The sequence below is a fragment of the Mastomys coucha genome, unplaced genomic scaffold (genome assembly GCF_008632895.1).
Source record: "Mastomys coucha isolate ucsf_1 unplaced genomic scaffold, UCSF_Mcou_1 pScaffold3, whole genome shotgun sequence".
In the NCBI taxonomy this organism is placed as follows: domain Eukaryota; kingdom Metazoa; phylum Chordata; class Mammalia; order Rodentia; family Muridae; genus Mastomys; species Mastomys coucha.
In genome coordinates this window covers 7627164-7645809 of record NW_022196909.1, presented here as the reverse complement: position 1 = coordinate 7645809, position 18646 = coordinate 7627164, and the positions used below count along the sequence as shown (strand labels likewise).

At 44.8% G+C, this 18646-nt stretch overlaps 1 protein-coding gene across 1 annotated transcript in view; it reads left to right on the top strand.

The window, feature by feature from the left end:
• Window positions 1-11119, top strand: part of LOC116075167 — a 156191-nt gene extending 145072 nt beyond the window's left edge. Inside the window, exons 44-47 of the mRNA XM_031348191.1 lie at window positions 1553-1673; window positions 7722-7849; window positions 10371-10492; window positions 10603-11119. Coding sequence (XP_031204051.1) covers window positions 1553-1673; window positions 7722-7849; window positions 10371-10492; window positions 10603-10615 — 384 coding nt within the window. The 3' untranslated portion in view covers window positions 10616-11119. The remainder of the gene's footprint in view (window positions 1-1552; window positions 1674-7721; window positions 7850-10370; window positions 10493-10602) is intronic.
• Window positions 11120-18646: the final 7527 nt, after the last annotated feature.

Here is an 18646-nt window from a genome sequence, read left to right as displayed (position 1 = left end):
ATTCTAACAGCATGGAGGGTAGCAGTTGTCCAGCTAGAATGCTGCATAGGCATATTAAAAAAATATAAATGCTGTGTGTGTGTGTGTATGTGTGTGTGTATGTGTGTGTCTTTCATTCAGTAGCATATATGACCTAAGGTGATCTAAGGTGAATAGAAACCCCATGCTGGGATAATTAAGAATTCAACCACTTCCTCATAATTGAATCCATCAAAAAATATTTGTGATAAAAAGCTTTGAGGTATGTTTCAGAAAGGAAATAGTAAGTGATATTTTCTATTAAATAATTAACATATATAGGTGTATAGAAGGCATAATAATATAGCTGACACAAAAATCCAAAAAAAAAAAAAAAAAGAATTCAACCACAAACTCAAATCCCAGAACAGGGACTGATAGCTAACTTTTAATGGTCTTTAGGGCCTGTGGTTGTGATGGGCCCATTAGAGCAGACAAATCTCAGAAACAGAGAGGTAGACTGGACTCAACCCTCTCCTTAAATATTGACTTTGACAATGACATTGTACACAAGGCAGTCCTTAGTAAGCATGCCTCTTTCCTCTGTTAGTCCTTCGCAGATTTACTGAACCCCAACTTGGCTCAGCAATTCTCACTATGCCTCTTCCAGCTCCACCTTGGAGTACGAGGGCCCCACACATATTCCTAGTGTTCACAAGACTATGGACATAGTTTATATTACCACACCTTCCTAACCTGGAACTCTGGTGAGCTTCTGAGATCTGAACTACATTTGGAAGAACCTTACACATGAGGGTCAGCTTACGGCCTGGGAGATGTTACAGTTGCAGTGCACTCCAGGGCCAGCTTACTGCCTAGGAGATGTTACAGTTGCAGTGCACTGAGGGTCAGCTTACAGCCTGGGGGATGTTACAGTTGTAGTGCACTCGAGGGCCAGCTTAAGGCCTGGGAGATGTTACAATTGCAGGGGTGGTCCTTTGCTCAGGCATGGGGATGGGCTTCCAAGCTGTGATGCAGATCTGGAGAAAGCTCCCTCTTTCCATTGCTCAAACTGTTCCAGAGGCTCCTGTGGGTCCCTTGTGTAGATGCTGGGAACTAGGCTCTAACTTCTTTCTATCCACCCAGTAGAAAAGAAAAATGTTAAAAAACACTGGGTAACGGTGCTTGCCTCCCAACCTGATGACCCGAGTTTAATCCACAGGAAGAAAGAACCAACTCCCACAGGTTGTCCCTCTGATTCCCGCACAGGAGCCATGCATGTAGGTGACCAGGCACAGACACACAAACACACAGATACAAATAAATAAGTAGATAAAAAATAAATTAAAACAAAACACGCATAAAGCTGTAAATGAACAACAAATAATGACGAAGCAAGGATTGCAGAGATGGGTTTTGGCCCTCTTTAATTCAGTTTACTAAAGCTGTTCATACTGGCGTGAGTTCATCCTCTCCAGGATTCTGAAGACTGTTCACTGTGGGGTAGCCTTGGGTGTGTACTTTCCCTCAAAAGGCACCTGAGAACCCAGGGAGCTAAAGCAAGCCCCATAGAGTGTCTGCCCTCTCTCCTCAGATGAGAAGCCGGCTTGCTCAGGAGCGCAGCATGAAGCTGGATGCTTTCCAACGAGTGCAGGAGCTGCAGAGCCAGCTTCAGGACACCGAGCGGCCCTCTGTCCAGATGGGCTCCCCAGTCGGTGAGCACACCCTCCTCCGGCTAAATCACCCAGTCTTGGGGACATGAGTTGAAGGGGAAGGGGCTCCATGACCCAAAGCCAGAGAGGGAGGAAGTTCTCTGTGACTGTGAACTGAAAGAATACCATATGGGGTTAAAAACAAAAACCAAAAAAACCATCTCTGGTTTGCACTACATTTCCTATTTAGTTCAACCAGTCATCGCTGCTTAGAGAAAAGTGTTAAAAGCCCCTGAAGAACACTAAGTGTTGCATTCTTTGTCAGAACATCTCAATGACTGCGGCACCATCGACCACATTGCTAAGATTCAGAGAGGACATTATGATGGTTGGGTGCTGGGAGCTCACAGACCCCTGTGAGCATGGCCACCAGAGTAGCCCTGTGGACAGTGTAGACAGTGGACAGCATGAGCATCAGGCCCCAGAACTGGCTTCCTCCCCTCTACGATGAGTGCTGAATCAACTCCAGCTGAGGAGCAGCGAGTGTTAGGCACCACGCTTGGGCCGTCTTTAGGATCATCTAGCTCTGCCTTTCTGATCTGGACATACACTGGTAGAATGTGTAGGCTTTTGAGGAAGCCGGCCTGCCTCCTGTCACTGCTAGCTGTGTGACTTTAACTAGGTTAATTGACTCCCCACAGGAAAATGTGAATACCTACCCCCACAGCTTGATTTGCACATTAACACATATCTGACACTTAGGGTCGTCTTTTGTCAGTAATGGTGTACGATGGGCCCTACAGTTTCATACGTGTGCATAGCATACGTGTGCATAGCACACGTGTGCATAGCATACGTGTGCATAGCTCTTCATCTGTGTTTCCTTTGGCTGCTTACCAACATGAATGAGCTGAGAAAATACAGTTTTCAGAAGTTTGTTAAGAACACAGCTGCACTTGCCCATGAAGGCCACAGGCCCTTCGCCCTGCCTCCGTGCTTGCCTCTGGGCTGGGCTTGGGTTTGGTGTCCGTGCCCCAGGCTTACTATGACTGCTCTGCCAGCCCTAAGATGGAGAGTCCTCTGTAACCTCAGCTGCCAAGCAATGCCATGGAACTTTTCTTTCTGTCTTCTCACTCTGCTTCTCTCCTACAAGATCACTCTATGATCCCTTCTAAGTAATGTCCCCTTGAGAGCTGCCATCCAGGATCCTCAGTGTCTGGAACTTATCGAGAAGAGCCAGAATGAGTAGGTTTCTAAAGGTCGGTGACCCTCTTATTCGGGAGGGAAGAGCCTCTCCTCTAGAAGAGAAAGAAGTTACTCTAGGCTTGAGGCCTAGCAGGTGGTCTCTCCACGTTGTGCAGGGGTTTTGTAGCTGGGTCTGTGCCACCCAACATGCAGGCCAAAAACAAAGAATTGAATCTTTAAACCAGCAATCTGAGAAGACAGTGAATTAATATGATAAAAATCTGCCTTCTGTCTCATCACAGCCAGCATGGGGGCGGGGCAGTTAATCATTGCGGTTTCTCCTTGCCCCCTCTGGTCAGGACATCATTGTTTCCTCTCTGTCTGCAGGAGGCAGGTTCACAGACACAAAGGCCACCAAGTCTTGACTACCTCGATTGAAGGTTAACTCAGAGCAAGCAAACCACTGACAATGTGTACCTGCAGGTTTCCTTCCGGCAGAACGGAAGACAAATGTGCTCTGGAGACAGGAGGGAACAGGGACAGGCTTAGAAACCTTGGCATCCCTTTTCTAATTCACTTAGCCGCCTAGCCGCTTCACCTTCGTGTACCATGTACACCACCCTCTTCAAATAATTCCCTAGTAACCTCAGTTCCCTCCGGACTACACACACACACACACACACACACACACACACACACACACAGTAATGGCTCTCCACCCCTAATAATCAAATATCAACAGTTTCTATTTGAGTGTATTCTCAGGATATTCCATTATGAGACGGAAAGGCCAGTTCCACCTAAGCTGAGTTAGGGCGCATGTGCAGTAAGGCAAATTGTGCCATTAAAGTGAACTTTTAGGGAGGTTACCCTTATTTATCACCTTATGCTTAGACAAGTGGGTGTGCATGTGATAATAAGATGCCTAATGGGAAGGGATTATTCATAGTAGGAAAATATGATTATACAATCTATTTTATGGGTCAAAATAGAGACCCATCCACTATGCCCCCTCATTAACCACCCTCCTCCTTCTCTTGAGCCCAGAAAAGGAAATCCTTGGAGGTCTTTGAGTGCCCTCACTCCTGTGGCTGTCTGTCTCTCTTGACTGTCCCTCTCTCAAGTGTGGTTTGAATAAAGCTGTCTTGCTACTTTTGCAAGTCTGTGTCATCCCCGATTTCAAACCTTGAAAAAAAAATGAGCCCTGGAGCCTAGACATGCCTGGCCTGGCCTAGGCTCCCACCACAGGCGGTGCACGGTTTGGCTGCCTGGGGCTGGGGGAGGGGAGTCCGCACAATGCAAATGAACCTTTGGGGTGGAGCTTAGCTTGGAGATCTTTTGGAGCTGCTCTCTAAAAGAATTCAGGTAGTTCGAGTGGGAGGGAGTTGGGGTTCCCTTTTGTGGCTTCCTAGTGTTATTGGTCAAAACTTTAAAACAGACTCTGAAAGATGAAGGATCATTTTGTTCGAATTTGAGAGGAAAATAGCCACAGCGAGAATAAGCAGTCAGTCCCTGCAACAGCCCCGAGGAAGGCAGTGGAGGAGGGAGTGCCTGCAGCCTTTTGAGTTGAGGTCCTAGGAAGCAGGCATTTTCAGTGACAGAGGTCAGCAAGCAGCTGCAGGGAGGACTGAGGCTGCTGGTATTTAGGTAAAGAGTTAGAATGTCAGGAGTGCTGGCGAAGCATGCTAGGATTTTGGCCAATAGCTAAAAAGAGGATTAAAAAGAAGAAAAAGTGGTTTTTTAGTTAGAAAAACAGACAGCCTTATTGTAAGGATCTGTAAACACCTGCACAGGCTATTTGATTGTATGTGTGTGTGTGGGGGGGTGGTCGTGTGGGGGGACATACAGCAGCATATCTCTGTATGTCAATCAACAATGTGATTGACAGGCATCATTCATCTGTTACTTTGGGGGGCATAGAGCAGCATATCTCTGTATGTCAATCATCAGTGTGATTGACAGGCATCATTCATCTGTTACTTTGGGGGGGCATAGAGCAGCGTATCTCTGAATGTTAGTCCTCTCCTCGTAAGCGGGGTAAGTGCCCTCCTGCCTACTTAGCAGGCCTTCAGCATTCCTGAAGTGTGGACTTCTGGCCAGTTGACTGAGAGACCCACTAAGATTAAATGTTTGTATTGTTATTGTTGCTTGTTTTCACATTTTTATTGGTTTGCTTATTTTTACTTTGTCTGTGTGGGTGTTTTGTCTGCATGTATATGCATGCGGTATCTGCAGAGTCCAGATCCCCTGGAGCTGGAGGTTACAGGCATATGTGAACTGCCATGTGGTGGCTGGGAATTGAACCAGGGTCCTGTAGAACAGCCCAGTGCTCTTAACTGCTGAGTCATCTCTCTGGCCCCAACATTAATTCTTAAAGAAAAAGATAATAGCATACAATTTAGGGGGCAGTTGTTTAGAATGTCATTTCCCCACCCAGGGATAGAGGAAGAACTCAGGTTCTATTATTTTGTCCAGGAGGAAGTATATTCCTCTATGAGGGCCTCAAAGGAGCCCTGCTGCCACCCTTTTATATGGTGACTTAAATATTAAGGATAGGCAAAGCATAACAATGTTTGGATCCATACTCAGAGGCCCCGAGCCTCCTAATGCCATTTGGCTACCTAGCAAACCGAACCCTCAAGAGAGTGGCTAGCTATTTCTAGTATTTCACTAGAGCTGTGAGAACTAGAGTAACCACACCATGCTTCTTCTCCTTGGGCTGTCCCAGTCGGCAGGATCCCGTCTACTCTGCCTTTTCAGGATCCCGTCTACTCTACCTTTTCAGGACCCCGTCTACTCTGCCTTCTCAGGACCCTGTCTACTTTGCCTTCTCAGGATCCCGTCTACTCTACCTTCTCAGGACCCCGTCTACTCTACATTCTCAGGACCCTGTCTACTCTGCCTTCTCAGGACCCTGTCTACTCTGCCTTCTCAGGATCCTGTCTACTCTGCATTCTCAGGACCCCGTCTACTCTGCCTTCTCAGGATCCTGTCTACTCTGCATTCTCAGGACCCCGTCTACTCTGCATTCTCAGGACCCCGTCTACTCTGCCTTCTCAGGACCCCGTCTACTCTACCTTCTCAGGACCTCGTCTACTCTAGCTTCTCAGGGGTCTTGAGGCAGGATCCCGTCTACTCTACCTTCTCAGAAGTATTGAGCAATCCTTTGCCCGTTTCCTTTCTCCACACTGGTATTTCCTGTGAGTTGAGGGTTCTCGATGACAGTTCTCTAGGGTGTATCACCCAGAAGGATCTTGTAACTAACAATTATGTATTGATCATGTATGTGTCAAGATCGTAAAATCTACTAAAACAGAAGCCTTCCTTAAATCTAGGTTTGATGGCCTATGCATGTAACCCTGACCTATAATCTACCCAGAGTTCAGGCTATCCAGCACTGAAGACAGGAAGGACTGAGTTTGATGCCAGACCATACCTGTATCCATAATCATATCCAGATCCATCTTCTTGCACAAAATCACAATCATATATATAAGTATAATCATACATATATACATAATCATATACATATGCAAAAACAACAAAAGGCAAGCAAAATTGATAATAAAGCCACCTCCCTTCTGTTCACAGTCAAGTGCCTTTCAAGAGTTACTTACAATCACTCTTTTAATTCACTTTACTTAATGCACTCTACAGCCTGTATCCATTAAGGAGAGGGAGACAGACTCACATGGAGATTTCAAGTGAACTGAGGCTGTGAATGTGAATAGTTGAGAGTGAGCTTTCTAATTGGCTGTCGCGAGTATTCTAGGATACAGGATGCAGACCAGTCGTGAGCTGCCATTCTCAGTGTGCTCCTCCTACTTCATGGGCCCAAATGACTGCTTAAGCTTTCCAGACAAAAGGAAATGAGAAATCTAAACAGAGTTCACTGCTCTCTTAAAGGCACTTTCTGGAAGTTACCTAGGACCCTTCAGGGCTTATCTCATTAGCTGACATCTAGCCCAGAAGGCCGGGATATGTAACTTTTACTGCAGGACACTAAATGTCTGACAAGAAGCTGGGGACTCTATTTCTAAGGAAGTAAAGGAAGAGTGACACTCAGGGACCAAGCACATGTCTCTGCCCTATCCCCGAGCATCTGCATTTTAATCCCTACCTCTTCCCTGCTGCAGATCTTGCCAGAATCACAGAATCCCCGTGTCTCTAAGTGCATGGACACTACTGAATTCCCACTACACGCTTCTGCAGTGTTTGAATCAGATAACTGCATTCCCCGAGGCTGCCATTCCTGGTCCTTCTCATGCCAGTGACTCTCAGAGCAGTCCACAGCTTTCATTTCCTGTTCCAGTCCTTCTTCCCAGAGCTCACCTCTAACGAGAGCAGAGCCATTCAGAGCAGGGCCCGACTCTTCCCACATTGTTCCCAGTGATGAAAGCCTCAGATCCCATGGCTTTGATCCCTGTTTGTCAAGTCTACACCTGCAGCTCAGAACTTTCCTCTGCGCTCTAGACCAGTGCATCAGTGACTACTGGATGTCTCTGCTTTGGAGTCTCTGGGTCACAAGTTCACCAGGTAAAGCAGGACTCAGCTTCAGTTCCTTCACTCTGACTCCTCTTGGGAGCAAGGCACTGTCTCAGCAAATGGTATTGCCAAATATCTAGTTAACTTGAGCTAGAGTGCTATTTTTCCTTACCTGGGAACTTAGTTAATTTACATCTCAGAGACCAAATCTCCCACAATCTCCTTTCCCTTGCTCATATCATCCCCAGGCAAACACACACACACACACACACACACACACACACACACACACACTTTCACACAAAACAAAAAAAGTTGTCCAAAGTTTGACATCATCACTTGAATTAAATGCTAAGTATAAATTCTAATAGAAGTTTTATGTTAAATCCAAATCTGTACATTGCAACAAGAGATCTATTCTGTTTTATTTTTTCTTTACAGGACTCAGATCCCAGACCCACTGCTCCCTAAATTCTGCTTCAACATCATCTAGATACGCTCACCATCAGTTTTCAAAGACTCATTTTACAGGCAGTAAAATGACAAGAAGGATTCAAAGACCGAAGACTGTGAGTGATTAAAAGCTTGGCTATTTGTAGGAAAAAAAATTGTATCTGGTGTTACGAGTCTAGAATGACCTCAAACTTACATTAGAATGATGCTATATTAGAATATTATCTAGGTAGTTTGAATCTGTTTTACACAGTTCTAGTGTTAAAATAACCCCAGGGCATTGTCTAGGTTACAGTTCAGAAATCAGTACCAGAGCCTTGCTGTATTCTCTTTGAGTTTCTTCTTTAATCATCTACAATAATTAATTACCAATATCAACTCCTGTATCTGAATTCTTCCTGCCTCCATCTTTATTTATTCATCTACTTATTTATTTGATTGATTAATTGATTTGGTATGCATATGATGTCATATATATATATAAATATGTGTGTGTGTGTTGGGGGTGTTGGTGGTCATAGCCCTTGTGGCTGAAGAGGCTAAGTGTGTGTGTGTGTGTGTGTGTGTGTATCCGTGCATGTTTTAGCATGCATATGTTGAGGTCAGGGGACAAACTGAAAGGGCCAGTTCTCTCTTTCCACCATATTGATCCTGGGAATGAAACTCAGGCCATCAAGCTTGGCAGCAAGCACGTTTACCTACGGAGCGCCATCCCATGGTTCCCAACCTTTCCTGGTGTTCTTATGATTGGAAGTGTAACTCTGCAACTGTCAGTCTAATTTTGGATAGAAGTTCGTTGCAGTATTGAAAATATATAGTTAAGAAAATGTGGAAAGCCAGGCGGTGATGGCGCATGCCTTTAATCTCAGCACTTGGGAGGCAGAAGCAGGCAGATTTCTGAGTTCGAGGCCAGCCTGGTGTACAGAGTGAGTTCCAGGACAGCCAGGGATACACAGAGAAACCCTGTCTCAAACCACCCCCCCCAAAAAAAAAGAAAAAAAGAAAAAAAAGAGAAAATGTGGAAAGAAGGTGGGAGCCAATGAGGCCTTCCCAGATCAGGGCCACGTGACCATGGTCACTTCATTCCATCCCTCAGCCTCTGTGTCATCATCTTTCCCTAAAGTGTGAAATTCTAGTGGAGTTGTCCTTCAATGTCCACAAGGAGTTGGTTCCAGGACCCCCATGGGTACCAAGATCCATGGTTACTTAAGTCTGCTACATAAAATAATATAGCATCTGTATATTGGATGAAAATAAAGCAAATAAAAAAAGAAAGCTCATGGCTGCTCCTAGATGTGGTGGAGGAGAAAGTTTATTATAAATATGTAGGAGAGCATAGCCAGAGGCAGAGACATGGGGGGAGTTCAGAGTGGACATGGCCTTGAGCCCTGTGGAAGACTGGGGGGGGGGATGGAGGGAGGGGGAGGCCACAGCCAAGAAACCTAAAGGAGCAGACAAAAGAGGTGAGCCAAAGGGTTGAATTATATAGGGAAAGGCAGCTGGAGGAGGGGCAGCCCAGCCCCTGGGCTAGAGAAGTGTAGAGTATGGGGAGTGGACGCCAACCACATCCTGTAACAGCTAAGCTGAGGGATGCTGGGAGAACCTGGCGGCCAGGGCTGCGTTGATATGGTAACTGAAAACCTCAGCCATTTGTCCCAGGTTTGAGACCTAACACATACAATCTGCGCACAACTTCTCACACACTTTAAATCACCTCTGATGGCTTCTAATATTTAAACAATATACATAGTTATATCAGTTAGGGAATGTTGACAGAAAAGAATCTACACACGTAGTACAAATTTTATCATTTTCAAGTATTTTTGATCTGTACTTGCTTGAGTCCATGAGTAAAGAACATAGAGAAAAATCAGTATATTTGTTTTTGTAAAAGAGAAGAAAAAAGATTACCTTTTATATGGACAAAACCAATTGGTCCATCTTTCCATCACTTCTGAAAGCTCTGAGTACTTTGGGGGTGTTGGTGGTCATAGCCCTTGTGGTTGAAGAGGCTAAGTAGCTATGTCCCTTGATGGAGACCCACCCACTAGCAGGGTGGAGTAGGGCTAATTATTTGTAGGCTATTACCAAATAAACCCTACTAAGGTACAAAATTAAACCACTAAATAAGGCTAAAAAAAAACCCTACAATGAAGTATCTTGCGGTTCCACAAGCGTGGATGTACTAGGAAGCCAAGCAGGAAACGTGAAGGCCAGGCAACACGGAGCATGAGTTGAGCCACTTCAAGCCTACCTGTGCTGTGACCTCCTAAGCTACAAGTAAAAGACAGAAAAACATGACTGATGGGAACGTCCCATGACTGTGAAACATATGCAAGTGGTTTTCTCAAAAAAGCAAAAAAAACAGTGCAGCTCTGACACAAAAGACAGATTGCTAAAGAATGTTTAGGTTGCGCTAGGCCAGCAAGTCTTCTCTTTTTACCTGGAGTTGCCTTCCCAGGAATGGAGTCCTTCTTGACCTGCTCCCTTTATGACATGAAGGCCCACGAAAGGCCACCACCTCCAGATAGAACCAGGGATGTTAGTCTCGGGGGCAGCAGAGCTATGTTATAAGAATCCTTTGCTACCTTAAAACCCAAACCCCAACCCCAACCCAAACCCACCTTGTTGCCACAGGTACCAGTTAAGCACAGCAGAAGGACTGAGCATGGTTCTCTACCCAGTGTGGTAGAAAATGTTCATCTCACAACTCTTCAAGCCCAAACAGCTCCATCTGGGATTTCACTCAGACCTGAAAGGTAATCTGTGTGTGTGTGTGTGTGTGTGTGTGTGTGTGTGTGTGTGTGTTATTTCTGTGTGTATTTAGATAGATAAGGATGACCCTAGCCCTACTAACCTTTCCATCCAGCTTTTCTTCCTAGTGTGTAGCAACCAGTCCTGAAGGATTGAGATAAACTCATTCATCTTAGCATCCCTCCCACATGAAGCCAGCTTTGGTCCCATATCTGAAAGCATTCATGCATTGGTTTGCATTCTACAAGCTGTTTCTGGCTCCTTGCTGCCCAGCAGTCTCTCAGTTTGAGTTTTGAGTAACAAGGTAGGTAGGGTGGGCCATGATAGTGGGCCTTGGTGCTGACCTGTCCTTCCTAAGAAATGAAGACTCAGGACCCAAAAGCTGGCTCATCCATCAAGAGTGCTGGCTCCTCCGAGGATCCCCATTCAGTTCCAGCTCCTACCTGTATCTCTAGTGCCAGAGGATCTGATGTTCTCCTCTGGCCTCTGTGGGTACGGGGCATGCATGTGGTACACATACATAAATGCAAGTAAGCGTACATATAAAACAAAAATAAACAAATCTTTATAAAATATGCTATTAAAAATGAGTGCAGTACTGTTATAGTTCAATAAAGACTCATCCAAACAGATTTCAAAGCATTTTTCTTTTACATAAATGCATCATCCTTTCTGATAGCCTTTTCATTTCTTCTTGTAAATGACAAAACTCCTTACTTTATTGTCTTTTTAAAAAAAAAAAAGAATATTTATTTTATGTGTATGAGTGGTTTTGCATGCATGTGTGTATGTATGGAGACCAGAAAAGAAGTCACCCAGATCCCCTAGCACTAGAGTCGCCCATGACTGACAGTTGCCACGTGTGTCCTCTGCAAGGGCAAGAGTTCTTAACCACTGAGCCAAACCTCCAGCACACTTTAGGAAAGACTTAATTGAATTCCTTTTCTTGTTCAGACTAGAAAATCTATCTTGGGTGTAAAAGAGGGGGCAGGGGAGAGGGATGGATCCAAACAGACCAAAGAAACATATTTACATCCATATTTACATTGCTATAGTTTGGGTCTCAAAGGTCTCCCAAAGGCCCACTGTGTCAATGAAATTTTTGTCAAGTCGACATGACATAGAGTCATCTGGGACGAGGGACAGACAGGCAACTGAGAACTGTCTCCATTAGACTAGCCTATGAGCATATCCATAGGGCATTTTCTTGATTAGTGATTGATGTAGAAGAACCCAGTCCACTGAGGGCGGTGCCACCCCTATGGAGGTGGTCCTGGATTATATAAGAGAGCAGGCTGAGCGAGCCATGAAAAGCCATCCAGTAAGCAAGTCCTGCCCTGGCTTCCCTCTACGATAGTCTGTAACTTGTAAACCAAATAAATGGTTTCCTCCCCATGTACAAAGCAACAGAGAGGCAAACTCTAAGACAGCTTCTCTCTGGGGAACTGAAGTGAAGGCTACCCATTCACTACTCTGTCAAAAAAAAGAAAAATTAAAAACTGATTGTTTTGCATAGACTTTGAAGGAGGCGCGGCTTATGTGGGATGGATTGGTTTATCCAGTAGCAGCCATTGTACGGCAGCACAGCGGCCCCATTAGCAACACTGGCACTGTTGGCTGTTTTTTGCAAACTTACTGTGAAAATTAGGACAAAGAGTAACAGAAAGGCTAAGTTCCTACAGACAGCTTGTAGCAAGCGGTATCACTGAAAGAGTGTTGGGCTACTGCAGAGAAGGGTGTGGCTGCCCAGGAGATTAGCATCAACAAAAAGAAGCTACATGGCCAGGCATATATTTGAATACTTAAGAGTCACTGGGGAGTTGAACTCTAATAGGATTAGGACTAGGAGATGTGGCTTTGTGGAGCTTGCCTGCCATGCTCTCCAACATAATAATGGACTGATGTTCTGAAACTGTGAGCAAGCGCCCATTAAATGTTTTCCTTTGTAAGAGTTGCTGTGGTCATGGCGTCCCTTCAGAGCGATGAGAGCAGTGATTCGGACAGTGGTGAGGCTGAGTTCCAAATGCCACCCGCCTTACCTCTCCACAGTAGCAACGCAAGCTTGACAGTCAACAAATGCCACCCGCCTTACCTCTCCACAGTAGCAACTCAAGCTTGGCAATCAACAAATGCCACCCTCCTTACCTCTCCACAGTAGCAACGCAAGCTTGGCAATCAAGACTAGTAGAGGCACTTTTTGCTGCATATTGGTTTTTTTTTTTTTTTTTAAAAAAATGTGAACATGTGTGCAGTGCATGTGAAAGCTACAAGAGACCAAAGCCACTACCCTTGACTGCCAGGCCGTTCCTCCAGCCTCTGCCAGGCCGTCTCTCCAACCTCTACCAGGCCATCTTTCCAGCCTCTGCCAGGCCATCTCTCCAGCCTCGGCCAGGCCATCTTTCCAGCCTCTGCCAGGCCGTTCCTCCAGCCTCTGCAGATTGGATTAATTTGCATGAGCCCAGGTAGAAGTCGTCCGAGGTCTTATACCACTGAAACTATTTCAGCATCCCTAGTTATAGCATCTTATGGAAACTCAGACCTCCAGCTTTACAGACTCGAGACAGAATGTGAGAGGCCACTCTCATTACCCTGGTGGGCTACTCAAGGCTACATTCTATAACTTAGAATATGTGGTGGTATCTCTGACCACTGTCAAAACTGAGTACTCAGGGGGAGCTATTGTACCTTTCAGTTAGGCCAGGTACTTCCTGGCAAAGGGCATGTTGGCTTCATGGATTTGAGATTACCTCAGTATTTCCTGTGCTATTAAACTGATTCCTTGCTTAGCGGCAATACTATGTAGGGCTGGGGGATGGCTCAGTGGGTAATGTGATTGCTGTACAAGAGCAGGACCTTGTTTAGATCCTTAGCCCTCACATAAAAGCAGCATGTGATGGCACCCACCAGTAATCCCAGTCTCCGGAGGGTGGAGGAGACGGGAAGGTCCCAGGGACTCACTAGCCAATCAGTGAAGGTCCAAGTTCAATGAGAGACCCTGTCTCGAAAAACAAGGTAAAGAACAATTGAAAAAGACATCTGAACATGTATGCACACACATGCACATATGTGCATACAACACACACAGCAGGACAATGGGAATGTCATTATGATTGTCTCAGTGTTCTATAGATGTGATGAGACACTGTGACCATGGCAACTCTTATATAGAGAAAGCATTTAATTGGGGGTGGTTTACAGCTTCAGAGGTTCAGTCCATTGCCACTGTGAGAAGGACTGTGTCAGTGTGCAGGCCGTCATGGTGCTGGAGAAGGAGCTGAGAGTTCTACATCTAGCTCTGCAGGCAGCAGGAAGAGACTCTTGGCTTGGGATGGGTTTCTGAAACCTCAAGTCTCATCCCTAGTGACACACTTCCTTCAACAAGGCCACGCCCTCCAGTCCTTTCAAATAGTGCCAGTAGACCAAGCATTCAGATCTATGAGCCTATTGGGGCCACTCTCATTCAAACTACCACAATGATGAATGAAGCAACCATGAGTACATGAATTGAATGGTAATGCTGGCAGGTGTGTTATGGGAAAGGGAGGCAGAATCCTTATCCAGAATATGTACTTGTTAGTGAAGATGAATCTCTGATTCCTTAATGACATGACAAACTCCAGGCCAGTGAGAGACTCTGCTCCAACCCCCACCCCCACCCCCCAATAGCTGTGGAGATGGCTCAGTTGCCATGAAAACATGAGGAACTGAGTTTGAACCACCAGAACCCACATGAGCCAGGTGCACTAGTGCACATCTTATTCCAGTTCTCCTAAGATGAAATGGGAGATGGAGGCAAGAGAAACCTGCAGGTAAGTTAGAGATGTCAACGGTGGGCTAGGCCATGCCTTGATTGGGACTACTTAACTATGCATAAACCCTTGCCAAAGGTTTATGGGACTACTTAAATCCAAACCTCAGGCCAAGACCCAGAAAAGATGGCCTTTTGGGGGAGGTCTCTTCCTTTCCCCATGTGGCCACAATGAATACAACTCCTTTTTTACTACTGTTTGTTCAACTGGCTTAAGGACAGGTGGCTAAACCCAGCTGCTTTGCCCTTAATTGCTGATATCTGGATACAGCAACAGCAAAAACGTAGCTAATACAGAAAACGCACCCAGAGTAGGGCTGCTGCTGTAAGAAATCTGTGATCGCTAGGCTCTGAAATGATTTGTGGGAGGAATGTTGAAGTTTGGAGCTGTGTGCTACAGAAGCCCCAGAAGGCTGTCAGAACAGCTTAAGGTGTGATTCTGGTGGGGGTTAGAAGACCAGAATGCAGCCACAAATGAATACAGTAATGCGGGGGCTCATGAGGTTCCAGAGGGAAATACGGACTCTACTGGGAACTGAGGGAGAAGTCATTCATGTTACCATTCTGGCATGGCTGCATTCTGCCCATGTCCTGAAGAACTGAATGACGCTGAATTGAAAGGTGATGAAGTAAGTTACCTTAGTTCTTGATCTGTTTGCTGTGAAGAGACACTGTGACCAAGGCAGCTTATAAAAGCAAGCATTTAATTAGGAGATTGCTTACAGTTTCAGAAGGTGAGTCCATTACTGTCACATTGGCAGGAGTGTGGCAGCAGGCAGGCAGGGATGGTGCTGGAGCAGTAGCTGGGAGCTTACATTTGATCCACAAGCAACAGTCAGAGAAAGAGAAAAAGCCCGGGTCTAACGTAGGCTTTTGAAATCTCAAAGCCCACCTCCTCCAACAAGGCCACACCTCCTAATCCTTCCTAAACAGTTCACCCACTGGGAACCAAACACTCAAATGTATGAGTGTAGGAGACTTCCAACACTCTCATTCAAACCACTACAAAACACCTTAACACCTAGGCTGTCAAACGACTCCTGCTTACTGCTCTTTCTACAGTGAGGAATAGAATATAAAATATATGTATATATAGTTTGTTAAGGAAAGATGTATGACCAAATTAAAGATGCAGACAAGTCTGGTACAAAGAGAACAGCTATAATTTACTTAAGAGACTAGCGCTACAAAAGAGAAATATCGTGTTCTGAATTGGGACGACAGGATTGGAGCTCTGAAAGCAAGACCTCCCTCTTCCCATGAGGACTCTACTTTGTGAAAAAGCAAATTCATCTGAAGGGAGAGAACTTGATGTGAGAATGCTGTTGCAGGAGTTCCCTGCTGGGAAGCAACCTAGGCTGAGATTTGAGGTTTGAGATGTGGTAGAAAGGGGCCAGACTCGATCTCAAGCTAGAGCAGAACTTAGTAGCACTGTCCATATCACACTGGTTTTGTAGATAAGCAAAATGCAAGTTATATGGTCATGAAGGCCATTCCAATGTTTAAGGTAGCCACGAAGGCCAGACAATGCATGTGAAGGTCATATTACCAGCAAAGAGACTGAAAAGCCACTGTATGGAAGTGACAGGGAGAGGCTTAAGTTGCAACAGAGACCTGTTCTATTTTTCTGATACTGACAATAAATAACATAAGCAACTTGGGAGAGAGGATTTGATTTACAACTTCCAGGTCATGTCCCATCATTAAGAAAAGCAAAGGCATGAACCTGATGTATAAGCCATAGAAGAATATTGCTTGCTGGATTGTTCACAGGTTTATGATTACTTAGCTTTCTTATATAGTCAGGACCATCTGCCCAGGGAATGGTGCTGCCCACAGTGAGCTGAGAATGCCTATATCAATTTATATAATCTCTCAATTGAGACTCCCTTTTCAGGTGAGACTAGGCTATGTCATGTTGACTGTAAATAGGACAACACTCCATTATACAGCCATTTCCTCTGAGTTAAAACATTCCATTGGTAGAATGAGCCTCCCTAAGACACAAGACGTTCCACTTTGATCTCTTTCATCCTCTAGTAGTTCTCAACCTGTGGGTTGCAACCCCTTTGGGAGTCAAATGACCCTTTCACAGGAGTCATGCATCAGATATCCTGCCTATGAGATATTTACATTATGATTCCTAACAGTAGCAATTATATTTATGTTATATTTATATTATATTTATAAAGTAGCAATTATATTTTATGGTTGGGGGTCACCACATGAGAAACTGTATGAAAGGGTCACAGTATCAGGGAACCACTGCGCTACAGGGAAGCTCCTAAGGAACCAGGAAATAACTCACAAGTCTCAGTGAGTTCCTGAAACTTACACAATTCACACCTCACCTGACCTTAACCAAGGTTTTAAGCAGTAGACTGTTGAGAAGGGAGGCTCTCCAAATTGTCAACTCTGCAAATCACAGAGAGCTCTGGGATGGCAGCTTGTGTGAGTCATCCTCTAAGCAGGTGGACTGTTCATCAATACAGCAGACTTTGAGTCATCTACAGTCTCATAGTAACCCCCAGATCCACTGCTTCTCCAAACTGAATTTTGGTGTAAATCATCTGAGTAGACCTTAGTTCATATCTCCCCAGGAAGTCTCACAGCAAGACACCAAAACATGCATCAAGGAAAGCTACAGGTATGGAGCTAGGCCAAAAGAGGCTATGCATACTGCAGTTGACAGAACTGAGGCAGGGCTATTTAAATCCACTGGAGCCCCGATGTTGTCAGAAGCTCCAGATACTGACAATGAAGCTGTAGTTTTTCTCTCACTGAATTTGTCTTGTTTTAGTCAATGATCCCTGCTAATCTTCCATTTCCCCTTTTTGAGTGTTTACTGTGCCATTGTGTCTTAGAAACATGTAATGTAAGGTTTGATTTTACTAGCTCATAGTTAAAGAAACTGCCTAGGGTCTGAAGGCAGACTTTATAATATAGAAAGACTGATAAGACCACGGAACATTGTAGTTGGATTATACTCACGTTATGGGATGACCAAGAGCAAGCTGAGGGTCAAGGGTGGGATGTAATGGTTTAGTGTTTGGGTATCAAAATGATAAGCAGTTTGTGATGGTTAATGTTGTCAAGCTGACTGGACTTTACAGTTACCTAAAAGACATACCTCTGGGGACATGGTCTCGCAAGGAGGCTTCAAAAATATTAGGAGGGAAGATCCATTAAAAGTACTTTGAAAAAAGACGGAGGGTCCAGGAATGGTGGGGCATATCTCCACCATTTAATCCCAGTGCTCCTGAGGCAGAAGCAAGATCTTAGAGGAGTTCCACTCTGGAGCTACAAACTGAAATCCTGTCAAATCTACCACCACCCTCCTATTACCCCAAAAGGAAGAAAACCCAATGTGTTCAAATACCCCATTTCTTTTTTCTCTCCTTTCTTTCTCTCCTCTTTTTCTCTTCCTTTCTTCCTCCCTCTCTCTCTTTCCTCTCTCTCTCTCTCTCTCTCTCTCTCTCTCTCTTCCTTTGTTTCTTCTTGGTTTTTCCAGACAGGGTTTCTCTGTATAGCCCTGGCTGTCCTGGAACTCACTCTGTACACCAGGCTGGCCTTGAACTCAGAAATCCGCCTGCCTCTGCCTCCCAAGTGCTGGGATTAAAGGTGTGCACCACCACTACCTGGCCCCATCTCTACTTTCTGTTATACTGATAACTAAACAGTTCCTGCTGCCAAGTTTTCCCTACCATTCCGAGGTGTAAGTCAGAACCTTCCTCTTTAAGTTGCTTTTGCCAGTTATTTGTTCATAGCAATAAAAAATTAATACACATGCCTTTATGTACTGCTCCACTAGCTGAAGTTAAAACACATATACATACATACATACATACATGCACACATACACATGTGAGACAAAATCTCAAGTAGCCGAGGCTGCTCAGGCTGTCTTTAACTCCTGACCTACACCACCTCTACCTCCCAAGTGGTGAAATAAGAGGACTTGTAGCCCTTTTTTTGTTTCATCAAAAGACTACATTTATTCAGAGAAAGATAAGTAGACAAAACATATGAAAGAACGTTTTTCTATGGCTAGAACTCCTAGAAAGCAGGGCCATGTGCAGAGGCCTGGGTACTGTGGAGAGTGGCTGCTGTGGGTTCACAGGTTACCTACTTAGGCCTATACAAAAGCTTCCCCATCTCACTGTAAAACCGCTCTAATATACCCACTGTTGTATTTTGAACTTGCTTTGATTTTCAATTTCTTTATTCTGTAAAACTTCTCAACCTGCTCTTCCATGTTGGATCATGGGATTTGGGCTAACCTAAATCTGTTGTTTCCTGGCCATGGTCACTCAAAATGGCTCCAGAATAAACTTTTTTTTTTTTTTTTTTT